General features: G+C 41.5%; 1 protein-coding gene across 1 annotated transcript in view; it reads right to left on the bottom strand.

Moving 5' to 3' along the window:
* The window catches only part of LOC149463169 (coiled-coil domain-containing protein 73-like), a gene marked incomplete at its 3' end in the record, with an annotated part of 56,038 nt that extends 41,237 nt beyond the window's left edge, over positions 1 to 14,801 (bottom strand). Inside the window, exons 1-3 of the mRNA XM_089675921.1 lie at positions 14,720 to 14,801; positions 9,623 to 9,658; positions 7,039 to 7,113 (exon numbers count right to left, since the gene is read on the bottom strand). Of these exons, the coding sequence (XP_089532047.1) occupies positions 7,039 to 7,113; positions 9,623 to 9,646 (99 nt within the window). The remainder of the gene's footprint in view (positions 1 to 7,038; positions 7,114 to 9,622; positions 9,659 to 14,719) is intronic.
* Between the last annotated feature and the right edge of the window lie 12,692 nt (positions 14,802 to 27,493).

Here is a 27,493-nt window from a genome sequence, read left to right as displayed (position 1 = left end):
AGCTTCAACATAAGCCTTAAAATGAAACCCATGAGAACAAAAATAATAGAACTGTCATACCTAACATGGTTGTTAAAGGACCCTAAGAGCTGTCATTCTCATCCTGGCTTGACTATCTAGTGAAGCGGTGACCTGGAACAAGAATGCAGGGCAAGAATTCACACTTTTTAGACTTTCCTGGCTACATGTGATTCTAGGTGACCGACTCACTAAATGAACCTAGCATGGCTGTGATAGTCCCAGAGCCTTAAATGATCAAGTCAGCAATGGCAGTTCCAATACGTAGATACTCACAGATTCTATACACGTTTAACCTTGTTAATCACAAAAATGAACTAACACAACGCAATTGGCCAACAATTACAAGACCCATGCTAATTCATAACTGTGCCAAATTCACTGCCTAAAATATGCAGACTTCTATGCAGCTTCATAAAGGAAACTGTCACTTCTGTGAAGCAGGACTTGTAGAAAATAATACAGTACAGATGACTTGTATTGTTATGCATGCATAGATAGATAGAATGAATTAAATTACAGTATGTGTATACTATGTATATATTAAAAAAAAAAAGATTATATATATATATATATATATATATATATATATATATACACACACACACACAAACATACACCATACATACAATATATTTTATATATTTATACACACACACATACATGTGTATATATATATACAGGTGCAGGGGCGGACTGGCAACTCATAGGGGCGCCGGGCACTACGGGATCATGGGGCCCTTGTGTCCTTGCCCAAACTCAAAAAAGCATATGAAAAAGGTACCAGAGGCATCTCATGGGGCCCCACACTGACCCCGGGCCCCCGGGCAGTGCCCGAGTTTCCAAATGGTCAGTCCGCCCCTGTACAGGCGTACCTCGGTTTACGAATTTAATGCATTCTCCGGGACATTTCGTATTGTGAAAAATTCGGAAACCGAAACGCGGTTTCTCATAGGAATGCATTGAAAACCAATGAATCCGTTCCAGAGGTCAGAAAAAAGTTTAAAAAAGTCTTCTATCTGTTCAAAACCCTTTATAAAGGGCACTTTAAAGTCATAAATACTATGCAGGGACAAGCTTAAAAATTAATTTGTAAATACATTGAAAACCAATAAATCCATTCCGGAGGTCAGAAAAAAGTAAAAAAAAAAAGTCTTATTTGTTCAAAACTCTTTATAAAGTGCACTTTAAAGTCACAGGGCCAGCGCTATAAACCTCCGAGGTGCAATGCATCCTGGGGAAACTTGCTTCATATTGCGAAAAACATTCATAAACCGAGGCATTATTTTCAATGAATTTTCATTCGTAAACCGAAAATTACGTTAACAGAGGCGTTCGTAAACCGAGGTATGCTTGTGTATATATATATTAACATATATACATACATACAGTGCTCAGCATAAATGTGTACAACCCAACAGATTTGTCAGAAAACCTTTACTTTTCTTTCAGAAGCAACATTTTCTGTGGGACTCTATACTACAAAATACTCCTACAAATGAGGGCCATTTTGCACACACAAAAAAGTATTTTTCCTAACAAATTAATTTAATTTTAATGTTGCAAAAAAGAATACATCCCAATAAAAGTCTTAGGAGCAAAGCTAAATTTTAGACAACAAAATCCTAATTAACAAGAATTCAACTACAGATGAGTCTAATTACTCATTAAACAGGTGTCCAGCAGACAGTTGATTATAAAAGGGTGTTACTTAACAAAGAAAACCCCTTCCCATTTCATGCTGTCAGCAATGGCGCCACATGGAAGAGAAATGTCAGAAGACCCGAGAAGAAAATAATTTCCTTACACAAGAAAGGTCAAGGCTACAAGAAGATCAGCAAAGCTTTACTTATCAGTCACAATACTGTAGCAAAAGTGAAACAAAAATTTAACAAAGATGGAGCTGCAACAATCTCACAGAGACGTCCACGGAAGTTAACACCTCAACAGGATGAGAAGGGTTGAAGAAAACCACCATGCAAGTTCAGTGCAGTTAGCTAAAGAAGTAGAAAGCCAAACTGGGGAGACTGTTTCCCGTGACACAATATGGCGTACACTGCAGAGGAATGGGTGTCGTCCACGAAGGTAGCCTCTCTAAAAGCCCATGCAGAAAAAAGCCCGCCTAGAATTTGCTCGTGCTGAAAAAGAGTACGACTACTGGGACTCTGTACTCTGGAGTGATGAGACCAAGATAAAAGTTTTTGGAACTGATGGCTTTCAAAACTGTATGGAGTAGTAAAGGTGATGAGTACAAATCAAAATGTATGGTTCCTACAGTGAAACATGCTGTGGCAGTGTCCTTCTGTGGGGCTGCATGCATTGCTGGTGTCGGGGAGCTGCATTTCATTGATGTCATCATGAATTCGCAGATGTACTGCTCTATACTGAAAGAGAAGATGCTACCATCACTCTGTGGCCTTGGTCGTCATGCACTTTTCCAACATGACAATGAGCCAAAACACACAGGTCACTGTTGCATTTCTGAAGAAGAACAGGTATGTCTCCTGATCTGAACCCAATCGAACACCTATGGGGAATTCTGAAGAGACAAGTTGAGCATCACTCTCCATCCAGCATCCAGGCTCTAAAAGAGGTCGTTCTTGAAGAATGTAATAAGATAGATGTTGCAATATGTTCCAAATTGTTTGTTCCATGCCTAGAAGACTTGGTGTTGTCCTTACAAATCATGGAGATCATACAAAATACTAGAAGTAGTAGTTTTTGTTGTGGAGTGTATTCATTTTTGCATCCACTTATTTGAGTAAAACTAACGATTTTGTAATCTAAATTATATTATTAACCTTTCTTTCATGTAATGAGCTAAACAAATATTCTATAAAACTCAGTTTTGTAAACATTTTGGAAATTGTTCTTGTGTTCATTGAGATATTGATTAAAATCTTACTTTTTAAAAGGGGTGTACTAATTTATGCTGAGCACTGTATATACACACTATATTGCCAAAAGGATTGGGACACCTGCCTTTACACGCACATAAATTAAATGGCATCCCAGTCTTAGTCCGTAGGGTTCAATATTGAGTTGGCCCACCCTTTGCAGCTATAACAGCTTCAACTCTTCTGGGAAGGCCGTCCACAAGGTTTAGGAGGGTGTCTATGGGAATGTTTGACCATTCTTCCAGAAGCACATTTGTGAGGTCAGGCAATGATGTCGGGCGAGAAGACCTGGCTCGCAGTCTGCGCTCTAATTAATTCCAAAGGTGTTCTATCGGGTTGAGGTCAGGACTCTGTGCAGGCCAGTCAAGCTCCTCCACCCTAAACTCGCTCATCCATGTCTTTATGGACCTTGCTTTGTGCACTGGTGTGCAATCATGTTGGAATAGGAATGGACCATCCCCAAACTGTTCCCACAAAGTTGGGAGTATGAAATTGTCCGTAGTGTCTTGGTATGCTGACGCCTTAAGAGTTCCCTTAAGTGGAACTAAGGGGCCAAGCCCAAGCCCAGAAAAACAACCCCAAATCATAATCCCCCCACCACCAAACTGTACACCTGACAAAATGCAGTCAGGAAAGTTCCATTCTCCTGGCAACCTCCAAACCCAGACACATCCATGGGATTGCCAGACAGAGAAGCGTGATTTGTCACTCCAAAGATGACGTCTCCACTGCTCTAGTGTCCAGTGGTGGCATGCTTTACACCACTGAATCTGAAACTTTGCATTGCACTTGGTGATGTAAGGCTTGGATGCAGCTGCTCAGCCATGAAAACCCATTCTATGAAGCTCTCTATGCACTGTTGTTGTGCTAATCTGAAGGTCATATGAACTTTGGAGGTTGTTAGCTCTTGACTCTGCAGACAGTTGGCGACTTCTGCACACTGTGTGCTTCAAGATGCGTTGATCCCACTCCGTCATTTTACGTGGCCTACCACTTCATGGCTGAATTTCTGTTTTTTCCAGTTGCTTGCACTTTGTTATAATCCCACTAACAGTCAGAATTTTGGAAATTGTTCTTGTGTTCATTCAGATGGGGGGAGGAGCGATTTTTGTGTTGCCTAGGGCAGCACGAAACCTAAATACACCACTATATATATATATGTATATATATATATATATATATACACACACACACACCAGGAACTTATTACCTATTACTCATAGGCCGTTAACCAAGATGGCAGGCAATATTTGTTGCAAATGAAAACCCGCGGATATCTACAGAAGACTTAAAGCACAGTACGGTGATGAGACGCTCAGCTGCAGTAAGACATTTGAATGGTGTAAACATTTCAAAGATGGCTCTACGTCTGTCAGTGATGCATCTCGGCCATAGTCCACCCATTGAAATTTGTTCTTTTATTATATAAACTCAAAAGTCCCGGTTTGACTTGAACACCACTCGTATCCCCCCTAAAAAAAATTCCTGGAAAATGTGTGTTTCTAAAAATGTTAGGTTTTGGATTTTAAAAATTAAAGCAACGCAGACAACAGTTTTCAGAAATGAAAAAAAATACATTTAAAATTTGTAAAGGCAAGTATTGATAAAATACACAAGAACAAAGAAAATAGGATGCTGATTTTGATATGTATTATTTCCATTTAAAACAGATCAGCTAGATACAAATACTGCCTATATTTTATTATGACAGGCATTAGTGTTTCATATACAGGTCAGAATACCATTTAGTACAAAATGCCATGCCTTCACTTAGACACTGCTACTCAATTTCTCATCCGTCTGTGTATCAGGAGCAGTGGACCATAGGATACACTATACATCACTTACACCGTGGCATGTAGTGAACTAGGCAAAACAAATCCCAACTGATCTCATGGATAAGGTCATCCTTGTGGGGGCATTTATTTTAGTTCCAAAATGCAAGAAGCATTAAGAAGATGATTGAGCATGCCCAAGCTGACAGGGAAAACAAGCTATTTGTAGAAGAATTTTAATAAGAATCAAATGCACCCTATCTCCAACAATACAATTAACCAATCCTAACAGCAAATAATGTTGGAAATCCTTGTACTAAAATAACCAAAAGCCAGATATTTGAAATGTTTTTTAATATTTTTCCAGGTACAAGGGAACATCTGGTTAATTTTCTTATGTAAACTAATGTTTTTCACATTTACTATGAATGAAGATTCAAACACCATCATTTTGTTCAATTGTTCTGCCCATTTCCCCATAATTTATTTTATTAAGTGGGCCAATTTTATTGGAATGTTTTTAAAGTGTATTCACCTTTAACCTGTTGTTTTAGATTTGTTTTAACCATATATAGCAGGTACACAATCTTTGTTTTATAAGTCATTTACCTATTATTAACCTCCCTAATCCCCTATTGCCCAAACTGCTGCTTTTTGGTGCTTATGGAGCAGCCCTCAGACCTCAGCAGCTAATAATAGGAGCATTGATTTGCAAAGAAGCTATAATGGCAGTGATCTCTAGAAGTTTCATGTAACATCCCCAGTCTCTAGAAGTCTCCTGCAGCATGCCCCCAGCCTTTAACTTCACCTGTAACAAGTTGCAAGTCTCTGACCACCTCCAGTGGTATGTTAGCAGTCTGTGGTAATCCTCTGCAGCATTACATATACTGAATATTATGTGTGATCCGCATTGGGATTTCAGGGTCACAGATGAGATCCTCTATGTCTATTAAGTTGACAACCTCTGCCCTAAGGCCTTACACTAAGGCTGGCCATACATTATACAATTATCTGCAGATTTTCTGCCCAATTTCCTTTAGATTTACCTTCAACTCTGTAGTGCAAGGGCCTGCCTAATTGGATACAACTGAAAGTGTTGTTTAGGTTTGTCCTCCTATTATATGGTTTTTGGTAAATCTAAACCAAAAATCTGCAGATAATTGTATAATGTATGGCCAGCCTTAGGCACAGTTTACATTTATGTATTTTATGGGGTTTTTTTATCTCACTTGCTGCATTTATAGTTTGGTTTCCCATTACTGCAACTTCTATAGGGGTGAGAAGAACAATATGTACTGTAAAACACATTGGAAAAACACCAAACCATATGCCTGGTGTGCATTGCCAAAAAATACCTGGTGTGAACTGGCTCTAAGAGAAAATTTTAATGTATGCAACTACAATGATGAGTAGGGATGAATGGGATACTAGTAGGCATATTGTCATGCTAAAAATGTCATGCACCTAAAATGTTTGAATAGCTGTACACATCACTCTGTGTTAAATGTTGGTTCTTTCATTGCTTTTTGATTGATTTTTTGTCATCCTATGTATAAAAGCATGTTTGATGACTTTTTCACCTGGAGAATTTGTCACTTAACCCCTTTTCCAGTTCATTATTTTTAGACCTTTTTTCCAACAATTTTTGTTGCATTTTAGTGAACAATGTGAAACTTTTAAACTTTCAGGCTTACACAGGCTTTGAGAGCAAAACCTTTGCATGTTTTGTGGCATCTCCCTCTTCTTCTAAACAAGTTCAGCTGGTTTATTCCATAATTTTTAAAACCTACCCCACTTTTTCCCAAAAAAATACGCCATTTTAGTCTAAGGCCCCTTTCACACAGACGGACTTCACCAGGCAATGTGTCCACTGATCCCTGCTAACCGGATGGATGACACATCTGTGTCTGCTCTATTCATGCAGAGTGGACACAAACACAGCCTGCTCTCCTCCATGAGTGGTCGACTGCCTGTCCATGTACATCCGACTGTCTTCCGATCCACAAGATGGATGTGAAATGGATCCCCATCCATCTGTCTTTAGCGGATCGGATGCGGGGGGTCAGACCCATGTCTATCTACATCTGCCGCTCCATAGAAGGCAATGGATGGTCCGATCGAGCCTGCGGAAAAGACTAGTAGGCAGACCTGATCGGTCCGCCCGTGTGAAAGGGGCCTAAAACTTTATTGACCAGTTTACTGTTTACCCAGTATGCCAGTTAGCCATTTAAGGAAGAGGTCTAAAATTGTCACCAGGCCACTTTTTGTCCATAATGTGAGGAGGACCCGCAGAAAAGCATCTCTGCATAGAAGCCTTAAATGTACCAAATAATAAAATGTGAAATCACCTGCAGAAGTTTTATGTCTTCTCTTAGGGCAAGATTTTCTCGTTCCTTTGTTTCTGCAGTTAGCCGAAATCTTCCCTTGAAGGAAAAAAATGGAAACATACTGGTATGTATAACACTTATTACGAGACAAGATATTAGTATCTGATATCAGATATACTACTTCAGGGAAGGTTTATGATAGTTTACTATTCATGTGTTTGGGAAATCAAAAGCCTATCTTACCTGAATCACATTAAAGTGTTTTCCTATCTATTGGTCAATCACAGCCAGGGAATAAATATACCATTTCACCAGATATGCTTATATATATTTTCTGAAGTGTTTCTGTAATATTCTAAGGGTATTTATCAATGTTTCATCCAAGATTTACACAGTTTTTAAATTGAATTGAAGAATGCCTGAATCTTGGATGAAAGTTGGGTCAATCTTGGATTAAAACATTGATAAATTAAAGTGGAATTCCAGTCAATAGCTAACTAAGGCTAAATCTACTCCCACACCAATTCTAAAGTTATTCCATCTAACCCTGTAAAGAAAAGATCCCAATAAGTACCTATTCTGACACAGGTCCAGTCACAGGATGAGCTGTCAGTGGCAGCTTCTGTGTAGAGGGGAAGCCAACAACAGATACTCATAGTAAGTCTATGGGTGATGTCACCTCCCCGGCATATCCCAGCCGCCATCAGCTCTCTCCTGCACACAGAAGCCGCCGCTGAAGACCGGACCAGACTTGCTTCAGATTGGGTAAGTATAGGGATCTCTTCTTAACAGGGTTAGATAGAATAGCTTTAGAATGGGGTGGAAACAGGTTTAGCCTTAGTTAGATATTAACTGGAGTGCCACTTTAACCATTTGTGACAAATGTACTGCTGTACAAGTAATTGCTTTTAGAAAAGTGCTTACTGAAACAAATCGAGCACAATTAAGAGTCATTAGTGAGGGAAACAAACATGTGGCTTGTCAATTACACTAACTGACCAGCTTAGAACTGCAAGCTTTGAGAGCAGAGTAAATTAAAAGCAGGTTGTTTATATTCCCTTGTCATTTACAATATGTTAAGTTTAATGGGACACAGTTGGTGAAAAAAAAACAAGATTAGGACCTCTTTCATCCTTCAGTCCCCACTAAGAATGTACCTAACAACCTGAGTGCACTGAAAGAACATGAAGTTCTAAGTTTAGTTAAAAACTGCTGGATGTACCTTTTCCTTCCTTCAAAACCTGCCTTTTGTCTCTTATGTAAATACAGCTAGAATTTTGCAAAATAACACTGGCTAAAATCTTCACAAATATACTGTATGTTGCTGACCATGTGTGTTTTCTATCAGTCAATCAATCCAGACATAATACAAAAGGTACAGTGCTAAAGTTAAATAATCAACTATAATAGAACTCCCCCCCAAAAATTCTGTGCTCAAATTAATGTCCACAATGATCCATCAAAAAAAAAAAGTCTGTGCTCAATAAATGTCCACAGTAGTGAATGTTTTCCAACCATCCAAGGAGAAGAAGAAGAGATCCACTTTTCCAATGAGGCTGAAGAAGAAGAGTGGAAATCCAAAAATCTAGAGGCAACCACAGGTGTGTAAGACCTGTTCATTAACCTAATGAAAAGCCAAAATGCGGTTTGGTACTGAATCCCAAATAAATTCATTGCAGATGATGAAACTCCAGTCCTGCGGTACCATCTTGAACTTCACACTCCACTATTACCTTCCAGCTCACACGCCATATTGACAATTGGAGTCCAGTCAAATGCATCGGGATCCTTCCTCAGCCCTTTATTGTGATTCACCAATAAAGGTGGTGTTAAAGGAGACCTGCTAATTGACTTTGGAACTGGACCTACAATTTATCAGCTTCCCTATGCATGTGAAGCTTTCAACAATATCATCACTTTGTTGAGAAAAAACGAGCAGAGGTAGAGAAGTGGCTGAGGAAGGATCCCGGTGCATTTGACTGGACTCCAATTGTCAAGATGGCGTGTGAGCTGGAAGGTAATAGTGGAGTGTGAAGTTCAAGGTGGTACTGCAGGACTGGGGTCTCGTCATCTGCCACGGATTTATTTGGGGTTGAGTACCAAAGCACGCTTTGGATTTTCATTAGGTTAAAAGCCCAACAGCTCCAATAAGGGTTCTTACGTGCCTGTGGTTGCCACTAGATGTTTGGACCCACTCTTTTTCTTCAGCCTCATTGGAAAAGTGGGTCTCTTCTTCTCCTTGTATGGTTGGACACACATTCACTACTATAGACATTTATTGAGAATGGACTTTTTTTTGATGGATCACTGTGGACATGTATTTTAGCACATAATTTTTAGGAGGGGAGTTCTATTATAGTTGATTATTTAATTTTAGCGCTGCACGTTTAGTATGATGGTATTTGAGGTTGTGTATCTTTCAACTGCGCTAGCTGCTCTTATCACATGGTTTAATCCAAGCAAAAAATTATATTAGGTTTAATCAATCCAGACAGTGATTATTTGAAATCTAAGCACAGTAGAGCTTTTTTACAACTGAATCACATTAATTGCAAGTCTCAAAGGGGCATGTTCCTCATTTTAGGAGAGTATAGGTTATCCATACCTTTTCCAGTTCCACTGCACACATCTTTGCATTAAACTGTAGTTTAGAAGGAAAAATAATATTTCAGTAAATACAAACAGTTATTTGAACAAAGAGAAGTAAATTGCAAAAGGTACTTCCTTACAGAATGTGCTGCAGATGTCCTTGGAAATATATGCAGTAGTCTGCATTAGTCTCTATAGTAATCACTGGCTGCAATAAGGGAAACATCCCAGGTCAGTGCAACAGTGCATTTCAGTGTATACAACCTGCATGGATACACATTCCTATGCACCCAGAACTGCACGGTGTGTGACCAATGTTATGTATGGATAATGGCATGTGTTTATAGCAGGAGTAAGTGGAGGATACATGCAAATACTAAAGTGCAGGAATTCCAAGCCCACCAAGAGAGCAACAAGGTTAAATAAGGTCCATGTTTTACAAAGCGGGAACAGCATCTACATCGAAGGCTCACCAATGAACAAATAGACGTGTCTTATATTTTGCACACCGCTCCTCTATTGCAAGTAGACTCGAAGAGGGGGGTTACAAAGTTATGTCGTGTTGGTACAGAGTGCAAGCCCTCCCACACAAGATCTACACATTGGTCCCCCCTACCTGTTAGCGATGCCAACAAGCTGAAGGTACTCTGCTAAATATTTGTTGGACGAGTCCTGGTGTTTATTCCTTTTGGGACACTGTTAGAAGCTTGATTTTTAAGCTGACGGATATCTCACTGGCAGATAAATCAGAGCCGTGTCTGCGCCATCTCACCCCACTTTTTAGGCGTAGATACAAGAGAACCCTCCTGATTCATCTATTAAATGTCGCTAAAATATGCATTCCTCAAAAGTGGAAATGCCAAAATACTCTAACTGTTCGTCAGTGGATAGTTGTGCTGAACTAAATTAACGAGATGGAAAAGCTAATGGCAGCCCAAAAACAGAGGAGGGGTTCAATAAAACCTGGTTTACTGGTACGATTTCCTATACTCTCGGGCATACAACACAATTCTGACCTCCCAGGATGCGTCACAGTGATGCTGAGTGCAAACTTCCCCCAACATCCCCTACCCCTTTCTTTTTTTTCTAACTCCCACCCCCTTTCCTTCCTGTACCTTTTTGTTGTACTTATCATCCAAAAATCCTTTTCTTATCTCCACTGATTCTTTATTCTTTCATTTGCTATATCTGCATAATTATCCTCTTTACCTTGGAGCTTTACAAAAGAAAACTAGTACACCAGCCTTACTACAAATCCTAATGTTTTGACATGTATTGCCTCATTGTATGGTTCTGGAACACCTAGCACACTTAAGTGGTCACCCTGCAAATCATTTATTTGTTTTTATGCTGGAACAGTACATTTTATATTTCCTATCTTGATATGCATGGCATTTTCTGAGATGTGCTTGTATTGTTGACATGACCATGACAAACGTGCTCTGTATTATTTGACTGACTTACAAAATAAAAACATATAAATGAAAAAATAAAATTTACATGCTTTACAATTATATTGTCAATGTATTAACTTTAATAAAATTACATGTATTTTAATTTACACACATAGGTAGGAAAGTCTTTCTTGAAGGTAAGAAGCCTGATGAAGGGAACTAAAATCTCGAAAGCTTGCTAACTATAGTCAACAAAAAGTACAGTACAAGACTCTACTTCTTAAAAATAAAATATAGTCTGTTTTATGTATATGTGACCACCTAATTGAAAATAATGTTATCAATGGGTGTTCTGGTTTTAAAAATGTTTGTATACATATTCACATGTGGTCAGGGATATTTGCTCATTATAAGTTAGTTCTTCTTCCTGACTGGATGTGCTGCACAATGACTGTGTTTCCCTGTTCTCCTTTCTATGTACGTCTATGGGTCAAGTGTGACATGAAGTAATAAAAAGTCATAAGGATAACTAAACTTTTTTCAACAGTAATTAAAGTGATTTTAAATTCTATTTAACAATTTAGGATCCCATGCCTTGGCTTAAATAGTCTGATGCTTATTTTTAGTTTTCTATGCTCCATGTTTACCTAGTCCCCTGATTTGGGCCTCAATTTTTGCTGTAAGGGTTGTTCCTTGATTTGCAAGGTTCTATGACGTCTGGCTTGAGCCATCCATCCATACGCAGACCCGGTACTAAAAAACGAATGTAATTATGTTGCTGCATCATCATGCACAGGCATTCCAGGAATAGACAAGCCTCAAGTAAAAGATTGACAGCATCTTGCAAGAGGCATGCATGCACAGTGGCTCAATAAATTACGGGACGTATTCCCTGAGGAAGGATAATAAAGTTACTGTGAATGAAGTGATGAATGTTCACTCTCCAAGGAAATAGTGCAGAGGGACTTGGAGGCTGTGGCCATAACATTAATAAAAAGAGAGTCAAAGGAATTTAATATAGTCCTAACAATACTTTTCTTAGGAACTACTGGCACTTAATTCAGGCAAGCATTTGCACCAGTGTCAGTAACATTACCAACATGCGTGTCAAATTCAGGTTGTTCCTATTACCACCACTTTAAGAATCTGTCGCTATGGCAGTGACTAATTCATAAAGAAGCATTTAAGCATTAAGGAGCATTAAGTCCACCTCTGAGCTGGTATACAGAGGTACCAGCAGGCCGTTTCATGTATGTGGTAGCTTCCCACGCAAAGCTGTATCCCTGGCTCCATTCAGGTGTTGGCTAGGGGATTCCCCAGCCAAAAGCCAAATGAGAATGAAGAAACAGGTGGGCAAAGCTCAAATTTGGGAAATGACTTGTCACTGGGTGAGGGGAGCCTGATCGGGAACTGAGAGTCTAGTTTCCCATCAGGTCTGCTTTACTTTTAATTTACAGCGCACAGCAGTAGGTGTATTCGAAAGCTGCTATTGGACAGAATAGTGGCTATGAATCGGCTCACTGTTGTGGCTGTCAATCAAAGGTAAGGTGGACCTGAGGAGGAACTAAGCTCTCTGTTCCCGTTCAAGCTCCGCCCACCCCTAGTACAAAACTCCACGGCCATTCCCCTGTCAGTGTCAGTGGCCAGGGGAGTGAACTGAGGAAGGAGTACCCAGCGTGGAAACGGCTTCCTCAGTGCAGACATAGACAGTACCGTTTCTGACAGGTACATGAATCGTTTGCCAGCACCGACACTATTGGTGTTGTACCCCAGTGGAATTCTAAGGTATGTCTAAGACACCCTTAACCACTTGCCTACCAGGCACTTATACCCCCTTATTTACCAGGCCAATTTTCAGCTTTCAGCGCTGCCGCACTTTGATTGACAATTGCGCGGTCATGCAACATTGTACCCATATGAAATTTTGATCATTTTTTTCTCACAAATAGAGCTTTCTTTTGGTGGTATTTAATCGCCACTGGGCGCTTTACTTTTTGCGCTATAAATAAAAAAAGTGCAAAAAATTAAAAAAAAAAAAAAGTTTCTTTGTTTCTTTTATAAAATTTTTCAAACAGGTATTTTTTTCTCCTTCACTGATGTGCGTTGATGAGGCAGCACTGATGGGCACTGATAGGCGGCACTGATGGGCACTGATAGGCAGCACTAAAGGGCACTGATAGGCAGTACTAATGAGGTGGCACGGATAGGCGGCACTGATAGACAGCACTAATGAGGTGTCACGGATAGGCGGCACTAATATGCAGCACTGATAGGCGGCACTGATAGGTGACACTGATTATGGGTACTGATATACGGCACTGACTGGCATCACTGATGGGCACTGACTGGCGGCACTGACTGGCACAACCCCTGGGCACTGACTGGTGGCACTGACTGGCAGCACTGCTGGGCTGCACTGGTGGGTGGCACTGGTGGGCAGCACTGGTGGGTGGGCACAGGTGGGTGGCACTGGTGGGCACAGGTGGGTGGGCACTTCTGGGCACAGGTAGGTGGCACTTCTGGGCACAGGTAGGTGGCACTGCAGAGTGGCACAGGTGGGTGCACTGCTGGGCACAGGTGGGGGCACTGCTGGGCACAGGTGGGGGCATTGCTGGGCACGGGTGGGCAGAGCTAGTGGGCGCACTGCTGGGCACAGGTGAGCGGAACTTGCAGGTGGCACTGCTGGGCACCGATCATCAGGGCACTGATCATCAGTGCCCTGATGATCGGTGCCGATCCCCGCTCTGACAACTGCCGGTTCTCGGCAGTACTTTCCTCACGTTCTGACAGCGTGAGGAAAGTGCAGCCGAGAACCGGCACTTGCATTTCCCTCTGATCAGCGTGTCATTGGACACCGCTGATCAGGTGGTAAAAGGCCGCTGTGATTGGCCTTTTACCACATCACGTGATCAGCTGTGTCCGTAGGACACAGCGATCACAGAGATCGCCGGGTGCGTGCCCCCTGGGGCGCGCAGGAGAGCGCGTTCTGGGAGGACGTCATATGACGTCCACCCAGAACTGGCCGGCCGCAGTGCAGCCGTCATTCGGCTATCTGCGGTCGGCTACTAGTTAATGAATTCCTCTAAGTGTTTCTGGACATTTTTTACAGCAATAATTTAATGCAAGGGTGGCCCTCCAGCTGTTGGTGAACTACAAGTCCCATCATGCCTCTGCCTTTGGGAGTCATGCTTGTAACTGTCAGTTTTGCAATGCATCATGGGATTTGTAGTTCTACAACAGCTGGAGGGCCACAGTTGCCCACCCCTGATTTAAAGTGTTGTCCTGAACTTGTAAACACAGATGTATTATTGCAATAAAAACAAAGCATTTGGTACTGCTTAAGTCTCAGTTCACACTGATGCGGGGAACCACATGAAATTCGTACAGGAATTGTACCGCATTCCTGTTCAAATCACATGCGATTCTGTGTGCTGTGATTTGACTCCATTAATTTTGTATTGCTCAAATTGTACCACATCCACATGAAAAAGGTGTAGGCATCTGATTCAGGCAATTGCACTGCGTTCTGTGACCTGTTTTTCTGGTGTTGTTAACATTGACACCTGCAGAAGATCATATGAACACAGTGTGATTGTGATGTGGTACGGGAAACATGAATTGCTGCAAAACCCACACCACAGCAGTGTGAACCGACAAAAAAATTATAAAATGTTAACCACAAATGAAAGGTTATAACTAAAATTGTAATTATACAGTACCTGTTTCTTTAAAACAGATAAAGCATCCTTGTGCTTCTTTTCAATGATTTCTTCTTGATTAGATAAGGATTCCTAATCAAAGACACAATTAATTACCTTACATTTGTGCATGCAGTGAAATAACAATACAGGAACCCCCTCTGTCACTCCCTCCACTGGCTCCCGATTGCCCAACGCATTAAATTCAAACTACTAACACTGACATACAAAGCCATTCATAACGCTGCCCCAAACTACCTCACCGACCTGATACCCAAATACCACCCAACCCGTAATCTTCGCTCCTCACAAGACCTCCTACTTTCTAGCTCCCTGGTCTCCACCTCCCACGCCCGACTGCAGGACTTCTCCAGGACTTCCCCCATCCTCTGGAACTCACTACCCTAATCCATCAGACTGTCACCTTCCCTCCTAACCTTTAGGCGCACCCTGAAAACCCATCTCTTCAGGGAAGCCTACCCCACCCTGACCTAACAGCCGATCTACACTCTGCACTCCTCTTACCACTCCATCCCCCTCAGCCACTTCCTCCTGTACCACTATCCCCTCCCTCCTAGATTGTAAGCTCCAAAGAGTAGGGCCCTCGTGTTTTGTCTTGTTACTGTATTGTCTCATGTTCTGTCCCCCACTATAATGTACAGCGCTGAGCAAACCTTTTGGCGCTATATAAATAATGTATAATAATAATATTCAAATAAAAAAAACATATACTATTAAAAAAGTGTCACTATCATCTGACTAGTACATATTAAAAAAATTCTACTATGTTTTTTATTTTTTTTTCTATTTAGTCAGAGTGCACGGCTCTTGTGTGTCTTTCCTTTTTATCTACAGGCCTAACAGTCTACGAAGCATGGGCAAAAACCAGCAACCATATTTCATGGGTGCCTGCTGAACATTTATGTTGTAACAATGCAGGATGATGTTATACATTAGTTCAACTTCACATACTGCTAATGTAAACCACTGCCTTCCACTACTAATCTAACTACTGAATCTCTGCTAAAAAAAAAGCCAAAAGGACCCATTCACATTTGTGCATGCTGGGAACATTTGCAGAATCTAGAGTTTCCATGCCTGTTGCCAGAGTACGCAGAAAATGTGTAAAAAACCGTGCATCACATTTGTGGTGCCATTATTGCTAATGGCACCCCAAACATAAAAAAAACACACCATAAATTATTATTATTATTATACAGGATTTATATAGCGCCAACGGTTTGCTCAGCGCTTTACAATATAACGGGAGACAATACAGCAACAATACAGTTCAATACAAGAGGGTTAGGAGGGCCCTGCTCCTTGGAGCTTACAATCTAGGAGGGAAGGGCTAGTGGTATAAAAAGGTAGTAACTGTGGGGGATGGACTGGTTGGAAGAGTAGAAGATTCCATTATTAGCTGAGGGCAGGATAGGCTTCCCTGAAGAGATAGGTTTTCAGAGATCGCCTAAACGTGAGCAGAGTAGGCGTTAGACTGATAAATTGGGGTAGAGAGTTCCAGAGGATGAGGGAAGCTCTGGAGAAGTCCCGGAGATGAGCATGGGAGGAGAAGACAAGCGAGCTAGAGAGTAGGAGGTCTTGTGAGGAGCGGAGAGTACGGTTTGGGTGATATTTGGAGACAAGATTGGTGATGTAATTTGGGGCAGAGTTATAAATGGCTTTATACGTTATTGTTAATGTTTTGAATTTTATCCGTTGGGCAATGGGAAGCCAGTGGAGGGATTGGCAGAGAGGGGTGGCTGATACGGAATGGTTAGTGAGGTGGATGAATCTGGCTGCAGCATTCATGATAGACTGAAGAGGGGATAGCCTGCGATTAGGTCGGCCAATGAGGAGGGAGTTACAATAGTCAAGGCGAGATATAACAAGGGAGTGAATAAGTTGCTTAGTGGTTTCCGAGGTTAGGAACGGGCGTATCTTGGAGATGTTGCGGAGGTGAAGTCTACAAGATTTGGACAGTGATTGGATTTGGGACTGAAAGGACAGATGGGAGTCTAGGATTACACCTAGTACCCTGGCATGAGGGGGGGACTGATGATTGTGTTATTGATCTTGATGGAGAAGTCATGGGAGTGATGCGTGCATGCTTTAGAGGGGAGGGGAAGGCACCAGTAGAGAGGGAAAGATTGAAGATGTGAGTGAGGGAGCATAGGATGGAAGAAGAGGGTGACCGTAGTAGTTGTAAGGGGCAGGATCCAGGGGGCAGGTACTGAGATGGGCGTCTGAGAAAACTTTAGTGACCTCTTCGTTAGTAGCAAGGTCAAAAGTGGAAAGTGTTGAGGGAGGTTTAATATAAGGTATGCCAAGTGGGATGGATGTCTGTGCAGTGGCGATGCCCCTAGAAATTGCGTCAATCTTGTTTTTGAAATGATTTGCAATCTCGTGAGCAGTGAGTGAGGTACTGGGTAGAGGTGGAGAAAGTAAAGAGTTAAAAGTAGAGAAGAGACAACGAGGACTGGATGACAAGGTATTAATAACAGTGACAAAGGAGGCTTGTTTGGCAGCATGAACGGAGGAATTGTATGTTAAGAAAGCAGATTTATATAGGGTAAATGCTTGTTGAGATTTGGTTTTACACCACAATCGCTCCAGCGCATGACTATGTCGTTTAAGAGTTCTGGTGTTGTCAGTCTGCCAAGGTTGTAATGGTCGGGGCATGATGCTTTGTGTGGTTAGAGGAGCAAGTGAGTCTAATGTGGATGAAAGCGAACTGTTGTAGACAGTAGTGGCCAGGTCAGGGCAGGACAGGGGAGAGATTCTGTCATAGAGTTGGTCAGTTGCAGAGAGAAAAGGAGCAGGGTTCAAGTTGTGAAGGTTTCTGCGGGTAATTGTTTGCTGCTTGAAGGGATAGGTGTTTGAAGACGAGGACACTGTGAAGGTGATCAGATTGTGATCAGAGTGAGCAAAGGGGGTGTTTGTGAGGTTGTAGGAAGTGCAAAGATGGGAGAAAACAAGGTCTAATGTATTCCCATCAGAGTGAGTGGAGGACTGTATACATTGTGCTAATGCAAAAGAAGAAGTTAAGTTGAAGAGTTGGGATGTAGCTGAGTTGTTGACATTAATAGGGATGTTAAAATCTCTGAGAATGATAGTGGGTAGTTCAGAGGAGAGAAAGTAGGGTAGCCAGGAGGAGAAATCATCAAGAAAGCGGGACAGCAGTCCAAGAGACCGATAGATCACTGCAATCCTCAGAGAGATGGGAGAAAACAGCCAGATGCAGTGAGTCTCGAAAGAAGAGAAGCATAGAGAGGTAGGGTTAGGGAGGACTTGAAAGGTGCTCAGTGGGGATAGAAGCAAACCAACTCCACCACCTTTTCGACCACTGGGTCTGGGTGAGTGGGTCCAGAGGAGGCCTCCATAGGAAAGTGCTGCGGGAGAAAAAGAATCTGCTGCTTGAAGCCAGGTTTCTGTAATTGCTAGTGGGTTAAGGGAGCAGAAGACAAAAAGGTCATGAACAGAGGTAAGCTTATTACAGACAGAGCGGGCATTCCAGAGCGCACATGAAAAAGGGAGGGTGGTGTTTGGGAGCATGGGGACTGATATTAAATTTAGGGGATTGCGACTATTCCCAGAAGAAAGAGGATGCCTGGTGTGGGGGTGAGATACTGGAGGACCAGGGTTTGGGGAGATATCCCCAGAGGTTAGGAGAAGAAGGTTGAGGAAAGTAGCATGGGAGCAAGATGTACATGAGTGCACATGCCTTCCAGTCCTGGTGTTTGAGTCAGCAGAACAGTAAAGTATCAGCAGGAGGTGAAGAGAGCAGTAGTAGGGAGATGGTAGCAGTAAGGGTGAGATGTACAAGTTTTGGGGTGGAGCAGAGGGGTAAAGAAGTGAGATTTTGTGAACGCAGGATAGTAATATGAAAAGGAGGTGTAGAGGGAACATACTAAAAGGTACATGGAGTGGGACTCAGACTTGTAAGAGATGTTTCCCAGGGTGTTTGCCTGCAGTCTGTCCAGCGTGCAGTAGAGTTTCTTGCTGTTGTTGTATCTTCCTGCTGCTTGAGTTATCCTGCTTTAGTTAAACTGCTGTGTTCAACTGCATCTTAGCTCTCCATCAAAAACAGCACTCCATCTGTGACTATGCCCCCCGATCTGTGACCACCCCCCATGAGCTGATCTAAATTTATTATATTTTTTTTATTATTATTTTGGCAAAATGTGTGGCAAAAAAAACATGAAGCTTGATGCCCAAGCATGATAATTTCACTTGTTCAGGCCCGCCCTACCGCGTTCACTGTAAACGTATATACACTTTTTTATGTTTATCTTTATTTTGAAAGTAGAGTAATACACATGCTTTAATGTTTGAATTGCTTTTAAGCATACAGCACAATTTTGTGTTTATATTTGATTTTCAATTATTTTTTTTAGGTTATTGCATCTATTAAGTTTACACTATTATTATTTCCATATAAAATAATATGGTTTGATATAGTTATATTCTATACACAATTGTACTTTGGAATTTTTAAAAGACAACGTGCCCACTTTTGTTGAAGTAGTTGTTTTACATCTAGTATCTAGATTGTGTAGTAGATGCAGCAGTCTTTATTTACATCCCCTTTTTTGCTAGCGCAAGGAAATTATTTGGTTTGGTAATTACCATAGATTCATATTGATTTGGAAGTATGGTATGTACAGCCAAAACATTATTTTAGCTTTGGTTAGGGTAGGGTAAGATTAGAAAGTCTGTCAGGTTTTTATTGCCGTCTCTGCCCCTGCTGTAGAGATTCATCCTTACTTCAGATTTCTAATTACCATTGCCTATAATATATAATTCACTTCCTTTCTCCAATTTGGCTATGCTAGCGCTTCGAGATTGATCAGCGCTGTCATATTGGGGCAGGAAAGCAGTCCTTAGCCCTGTGTAAGCTCCAAAGAGTTGGTTAGTAGTTCACCAAGGGCTTTCTTTCGCTGATCCTAGATCTCAAACGGAGTAGCACAGGGGGAAGGAAATACAGTATGAGTATATTCTTTCGGAGGAAATGGGGGGGGGGTAAATTACCTTTTTACTTTTTCCCTGGATAGGCATAGGAGAGGGTCACTGTGAACACATTATGCTAGAAGTATAAATCTTTTGTACATACATTTTTCCATGCAAGTTCCTGTTTTTCCATGAGGAGTTTGCTAATTTGCTCTTCATACTGAAGTTTAGCAAGCTGAAAAACAAAAAAATCCTGGCATGTTTAATTCAAAACTCATACATATTTGTATATTAATGTATTTTTATTTAATAATGGTGCTTATACAGTGCTGTCGATTTACGGAGCGCTTACATATATACTGCACATTCACATCAGTCCCTGTCCTCAAGGCTAAGGTCCCTAAGTCACATTTATACATACACATACTAAGGCCAATTTAGACAGAAGCCAATTAACCTACATGTACTGTACATATGATTGGTTTAATGTAAAAAATCTTCCTAATGATGGCAGCAGACAAGCAGAAGTACACAATGTCAACATTATAATATGCATTTGTATGTATATACGTATATATATATATACACACACACACTATTTTGCCAAAAGTATTGGGACACCCCTCCAAATCATTGGATTCAGGTGTTCCAATCACCTCCATGGCCTCATGTGTATAAATCAAGCACCTAGGCATGCAGACTGCTTCTACAAACATTTGTGAAAGAATGGGTCGCTCTCAGGAGCTCAGTGAATTCAAGTGTGGTAGGGCTTGTTCAAACTTGACTATTTCTAACTCTTGCCAAACGCCCCTATAGCATTTGCCAAGCATTAGACAGGCGTTTGTGAAGTGTTTTTAACGCTCCGCAAACGCTTCCAAAACGCCCTATGAGCGGTTTTGAGGCGGTTGATAGGCGTTTGCCAAGCGTTAAAACAACACCACAAACTCCTATAATTAAGTTTAAATGGTATTAATGCTCCGCAAATGCCTCACAACCGCGTCACAAACGCCGGCCAGGCGTTTGCGGAGTGGCACCATAGACTTGAATGGAAGGCTTCAACTCCTCCTGACTAGACCAGAGGCATCAGTTTTGCCGTGACGCGACGCTAACGCTTCCATGTGAACAGCACTGTGTGCTGCCATGTGCAGAATTTTCAGAAGAGTTTGAGAAGCGTTAAAAACGCTTCCCAAATGCATGTCTGATGCCTGCTGACAAAGCTAGTGTGAATGTAGCTGTACTGTGATAGGTTGCCACCTGTGCAATAAATCTATCCGTGACATTTCCTTGCTACTAAATATTCCACAGTCAACTATTAGTGGTATTATAACAAAGTGGAAGCAACTGGGAACAACAGCAACTCGTAAAATGACAGAGCAGGCTCAGCGCATGCGCAGTGCGCAGAAGTCACCAACTATCTGCAGAGTCAATAGCAAAAGACCTCCAAACTTTGGATTAGCACAACAGTGCATAGAAAGCTTCATGGAATGGGTTTCCATGGCCGAGAAGCTGCATCCAAGCCTTACATCACCAAGTGTAATGTAGAGAGTCGAATGCAGTGGTGTAAAGCATGCAGGCACTGGACTCTAGAGCAGTGGAGACGTGTTCTCTGGAGTGACCAATCACGCTTCCCTGTCTGGCAATCCGATGGATGTGTTTGGGTTTGGTGGTTGCCAGGAGAACGGTACTTGCCTGACTGCATTGTGCCAAGTGTAATGTTTGGTGGAGGGATTCTGGTGTGGGGTTGATTTACAGGAGTTGGGCTAAGCCCCTTAGTTCCAGTGAAGGGTACACTTAAGGCATCAGCAAACCAAGACATTTTGGACAATTTCATGCTTGGATGCAGCTGTTTGGCCATGGAAACCAATTCCGTGAAGCTCTCTACGCACTGTTGTTGTGCTAATCTGAAAGCCACACGAAGTTGGCGACTTCTGTGCACTGTGCGCTTCAGCATGTGCTGACCCCGCTCTGTCATTTTATATGGCCTAACACTTCGTGGCTGAGTTGCTGTTGTTCCCAGTTGCTTCCACTTTGTTATAATACCACTAACAGTTGAGCATGGAATATTTAGTTGCAAGGAAATTTCACGGATGGACTTATTGCAGAGGTGGCAACCTATCACGGTACCACGCTTGAATTCATTGAGCATCTGAGAGCGGCCCATTACATAGTTACATATTTAGTCTGGCTGAAAAAAGACAAGAGTCCATTCAGTTCAACCATTAAAAAAAAAAAAAGTTGTAATCCTATACCCACAGTTGATCCAGAGGAAGGCAAAAAACCCAGCAAAGCATGATCCAATTTGCTCCTGCAGGAAAAAAAATTCCTTCCTGATCCCCCGAGAGGCAATCAAATATTCCCTGGATCAACTTTACCTATAAATGTTAGTATCCAGTTATATTCTGTGTATCTAAGAAATAATTCAGGCTTTTTTTTAAAGCAATCCACTGAGCTGGCCAGAACCAACTCTTGAGGGAGTCTATTCCACATTTTCACAGCTCACTGTGAAGAAACCTTTCCGTGTTTGGAGATTAAATTTATTTTCCTCCAGACGTAAAGAGTGCCCCCTTGTCCTCTGTGATGACCTCAGGGTGAATAGCTCTACACCGAGTTCACTATATGAACCACTGATGTATTTATACATGTTGATCATAAGCCCCCTTAATCTCCTCTTCTCAAGAGAGAATAAATTCAGTTCCTCTAATCTTTCCTCATTGCTCAGCTCCTCCATGCCTCTTATCAGTTTGGTTGCCCTTCTCTGTACTTTCTCCAGTTCCCCAATGTTCTTTTTGTGAATTGGTGCCCAAAACTGAACTGCATATTCCAGATGAGGTGTTACTAATGATTTGTACCGGGGTAATATGATATCTCTCTCTCTGGAGTCTATACCTCTTTTAATGCAAGAGAGGATTTTGCTCACTTTAGAAACCGCAGCTTGGCATTGCATGCCATTATTAAGCTTGTGATCTACCAGACCTCCCAGATCCTTCTCCATCATTGATTCCCCCAGTTGTACCCCCCCTAGTATGTATGATGCATGCATATTCTTAGCCCCCAAGTGCATAACGTTACATTTATCAACATTAAACCTCATTTGCCAAACAGTGCATTGAGGTCGGCTTGTAAATTGGAGACATCCTGTAAGGACATTATTCCACTGCACAGCTTGGTGTCATCTGCAAGGACTGAAATGGGATTTATAATCCCAGACCCTATATTGTTTATAAATATATTAAAAAGTAAGGGTCCCAACACTGAACCCTGGGGTACACCACTGATGACCCTAGACCATTCAAAGTATGAATCATTAAACACTACTCTTTGAATACGATCTTTTAGCCAGTTTCCAGCCATTTACAATACAGATTTTTCCAAGCCTGTAGACTTTACCTTACACATTAGCTGTGTGCGGGGAACTGTGTCAAATGCTTTTGCAAAATCCAAGTATACCACGTCCACCGCCACCCCTCTGTCCAAGGTTTTGCTCACCTCCTCATAAAAAGAAATCAGATTTGTTTGACAACTTTTGTCTTTCATGAATCCATGCTGTCTGTTGCTTAAAACATTTTTTCCAGGAAGAACTTATCTATATGGTCTTTTATTAAACTCTCCAGTATCTTCCCAACTATAGAAGTTAAACTAACAGGTCTATAATTACTTGGTAAAGATTTTGATGCCTTTTTAAATATTGGCACCACATTGGCCAGTCATTAAAGAGTCCCTAAAAATTAGAAACAATAGCTTTGAAATGACAGAGCTCAATTCTTTAAGGACCCGTGGGTGTATGCCATCTGGTCCAGGTGCTTTATTCACCTTTATTCTGTCTAAATATTTTTGGATCATATCAAATGTGAGCCAATGTGGATCATCTGGAGCTGTGTCAATACCATCCCCCATGCTCCTTTGTATACACAGAGCTGAAGAAGGTATTTAATAAACTTGTCTTCTCTTTGTCCCCTGTCACCCACTCTAGATTATTTTGGAAAGGGCCTACATGCTCAGACCCGACGTTTTTTTATTAATATATTTATTATTATATTTATCTAGAATATTTTATACACCTGTGGACATGGAGGTGATTGGAACACCTGAATCCAATGATTTAGAGGAGTGTCCCAATACATTTGGCAACATAGTGTGCATGTGTGTGTGTGTATATATATATATATATATATATATATATATATATATATATATATACACACACACACAGAGGCGTATTTACCACAAGGCAATCAAGGCATTTGACTAGGGTGGCATTTTTTCAGGTGGGCAGTGGCATTTTTGAGAGGGGCAGCGGCATTTTTCAGGGGGGCAGTGCTACCCCCGAAAGAAGAGATGAGGAAAGGACATACTGCCATTTGTAGACACTATAACTTTCACATAAACCAATTAATTTTCATGTATTGGGCTTTGTTTTAGCAAAGATATGTAGCAGAATACATTTTGGCCTGAATTTATGACAAAATTTTATTTTTACATTTTTTTTTACTGGATATGTTTTACAGCAAAAAGTAAAAAATATTGGTTTTTTTTTCAAAATTGTGTTTTTTTTTGTTTCTAGTGCAAGAAATAAAAACACACAGGTGATCAAATACCACCGAAAGAAAGCCCTATTTGTGGGAAAAAAAGGGCATAAATTTCATTTATGTACAGCGTTGCATGACCGCGCAATTGTCAGTTTAAGTAACACAGAGCCGTATTGCAAAAAATGGCCTGGTCAGGAAGGGGGGTAAATCCTCTGGAGGTCAAATGGTTAAAGGCTTGCATCAGGCTGACAGAGGCAATTGAAAAACATATACAATAAGACATACAATAATCTGTTTGAAAAGCACACTTTCTTTCTGCAAGTATATTTTAATGCTAACAGTACAGATTCTTTAACCACTTGCCTACCAGGCACTTATACCCCCTTCTTTACCAGGCCAATTTTCAGCTTTCAGCGCTGCCGCACTTTGATTGACAATTGTGCGGTCATGCAACATTGTACCCATATGAAATTTTGATCATTTTTTTCTCACAAATAGAGCTTTCTTTTGGTGGTATTTAATTGCCACTGGGCGCTTTACTTTTTGTGCTATAAATAAAAAAAGTGCAAAAAATTTGAAAAAAAAAAAAGTTTATTTGTTTCTTTTATAAAATTTTTCAAACAGGTATTTTTTCTCCTTCACTGATGTGCGTTGATGAGGCAGCACTGATGGGCACTGATAGGTGGTACTGATGGGCACTGATAGGCAGCACTAAAGGGCACTGATAGGCAGTACTAATGAGGTGGCACGGATAGGCGGCACTGATAGACAGCACTAATTAGGGGTCACGGATAGGCGGCACTAATATGCAGCACTGATAGGCGGCACTGATAGGTGACACTGATTATGGGTACTGATAGACGGCACTGACTGGCATCACTGCTGGGCACTGACTGGCGGCACTGACTGGCACAACCCCTGGGCACTGACTGGTGGCGCTGACTGGCAGCACTGCTGGGCTGCACTGGTGGGTGGCACTGGTGGGCAGCACTGGTGGGTGGCACTGGTGGGCAGCACTGGTGGGTGGGCACAGGTGGGTGGCACTGGTGGGCACAGGTGGGTGGGCACAGGTGGGTGGCACTGCTGGGCACATGTAGGTGGCACTTCTGGGCACAGGTAGGTGGCACTGCAGAGTGGCACAGGTGGGTGCACTGCTGGGCACAGGTGGGTACACTGCTGGGCACAGGTGGGTGCACTGCTGGGCACGGGTGGGCGGAGCTAGTGGGCGCACTGCTGGGCGGAACTTGCGGGTGGCACTGCAGGGCACCGATCATCAGGGCACTGATCATCAGTGCCCTGATGATCGGTGCCGATCCCCGCTCTGACAACTGCCGGTTCTCGGCAGTACTTTCCTCACGATCTGACAGCGTGAGGAAAGTGCAGCCGAAAACCAGCACTTGCATTTCCCTGTGATCAGCGTGTCATTGGACACCGCTGATCACGTGGTAAAAGGCCGCTGTGATTGGCCTTTTACCACATCACGTGATCAGCTGTGTCCGTAGGACACAGCGATCACGGAGATCGCCGGGTGCGCGCCCCCTGGGGCGCGCAGGAGAGCGCGTTCTGGGAGGACGTCATATGACGTCCACCCAGAACTGGCCGGCCGCAGTGCAGCCGTCATTCGGCTATCTGCGGTCGGCAGCTGGTTAAATGATGAATAATCTGTCATTGATCTGCTTAATATACCATTGAAAGAGTTTTGTTAAATCTATTTGATAAGTGTAAAAATAAATACCTGTTGATCATGTGAAAAATTCAAATATGTCCTGTGCACACTTCCTGTGTTATCTGAAAGAGCGTAATTAGCCCTCCAAGTTCTTATCTTGGCCTACTGAACAATTAAATCCCTATATTGTGGAGATAAAAAGACTGGGAGGGCTTAAGTAGTTTAGCAAAAGACCTCTAGGCTGGGCTGACACCATTCAGTCCACAAATATGCTGTTTTTGTCAGCAAAATAAGAGGAAATAGAAAATCAGTGGCTGAGTGCTATTCTGGCAAATCAATAGGTATTTTATTATACTCGCAGCATTTTGGGGATAAAACATGAGGAAATCTGTATATAGCAAAAGTTTACTTCAGATTTTTTTGCCATGACATACACATTAATATGCTGATCTCAGGTCAGAGAATGTTTGCGGGTTTCAATTTTAGCCAACCACTTGTAGTTGGTAGATTTTCCTAAACTATAATATATATTTATATTTTTTTATTATATATAGGTCTGGGTGAACTATTTGTATTTTCTGCTATTGGACATGACATAAATTATTACATTTCAAACTAAAACATTTTGGGAGTAAACGATAAACTGTATCCCCTAAGTCAGTTCATTTTTCCTCATGACCAAACACCATTTGAAAATGTGTAAATGAGTTTCAGTCAATTACAAAAATCACAAACAACATATGAAAAAAAATTAAAATCATTAAAGTCAGATAATTTTGCATCACTAATGTGCAAAAATGACATTAGAAAGAGTCTTACTTTACTCCTACATGAGTTGACAAAATTGAAATTGTTTTGCTTGTGTTTAAAACTGCTTGTGGGTGTACTTTTTACAAATGTAGAAATATTATTCAATTCTCATATTAGTTACAGCTACAAAGAGGCTAATACAAATTAAAATAACCAATTGACTCTAAAATCTAAATAAATATATTGTTTTTAGAACATAACAGTTACAAAATGTTTGAAGAGCAAAACGACTGATTTTCAATTTCCTAGATTAAGGCTGGCCATACATTAAGCAATTTTCTTATCTTCAACCATGAGTAGTAGGAAAGAAGATTGCTTGATTCCTCAACACAGTCACAGAAATAAAGATTGCATGCACAATACTCACCTCAAATGACAATCCTTTTGAAATGTCTATAGAAGCAAGGAAATACAACCTCAAACATGTCACCTCATTGAGTTCTTTTCTACTGTCCAATCTTTTGGATGGTCCGCTAACAGGTTCCCCAAAGCAAACAGGCAGAACATGTACCTTTTTAGTGTTCTGTCAGCAGTCAGTCTTTTCCCCCAGCCGCAGCCTCTCACAGCAGAGAAAGGAAGAGTTTCGAGCATCAGTCAGCTCACATATATAAAGGCTTGTGGACAGCTGAGACTAGGAACATGTGGACCTAGGAAGAGAGGCTTTATTCCCCACAAATTTCTACAAAGCCTCGGGCTCCAGAGGAGAGCTTAAGATGCTGAAAAAACAAAGGGTGTTATCTCCATATCAGTCATAAACCCTGGAGCTCCATATTATTTGTAGGTGTGAAACCTAGGCGACACATATATACTGTCCACAATCCTATTAGTCAGTGCCACACAATGTGT

This window comes from Staurois parvus, unplaced genomic scaffold (assembly GCF_062004578.1).
Source record: "Staurois parvus isolate SC_StPar_1 unplaced genomic scaffold, SC_StPar_1.0 ptg000159l, whole genome shotgun sequence".
Taxonomy (NCBI): Eukaryota; Metazoa; Chordata; class Amphibia; order Anura; family Ranidae; genus Staurois; species Staurois parvus.
This window is presented reverse-complemented; position numbering and strand designations above follow the sequence as displayed.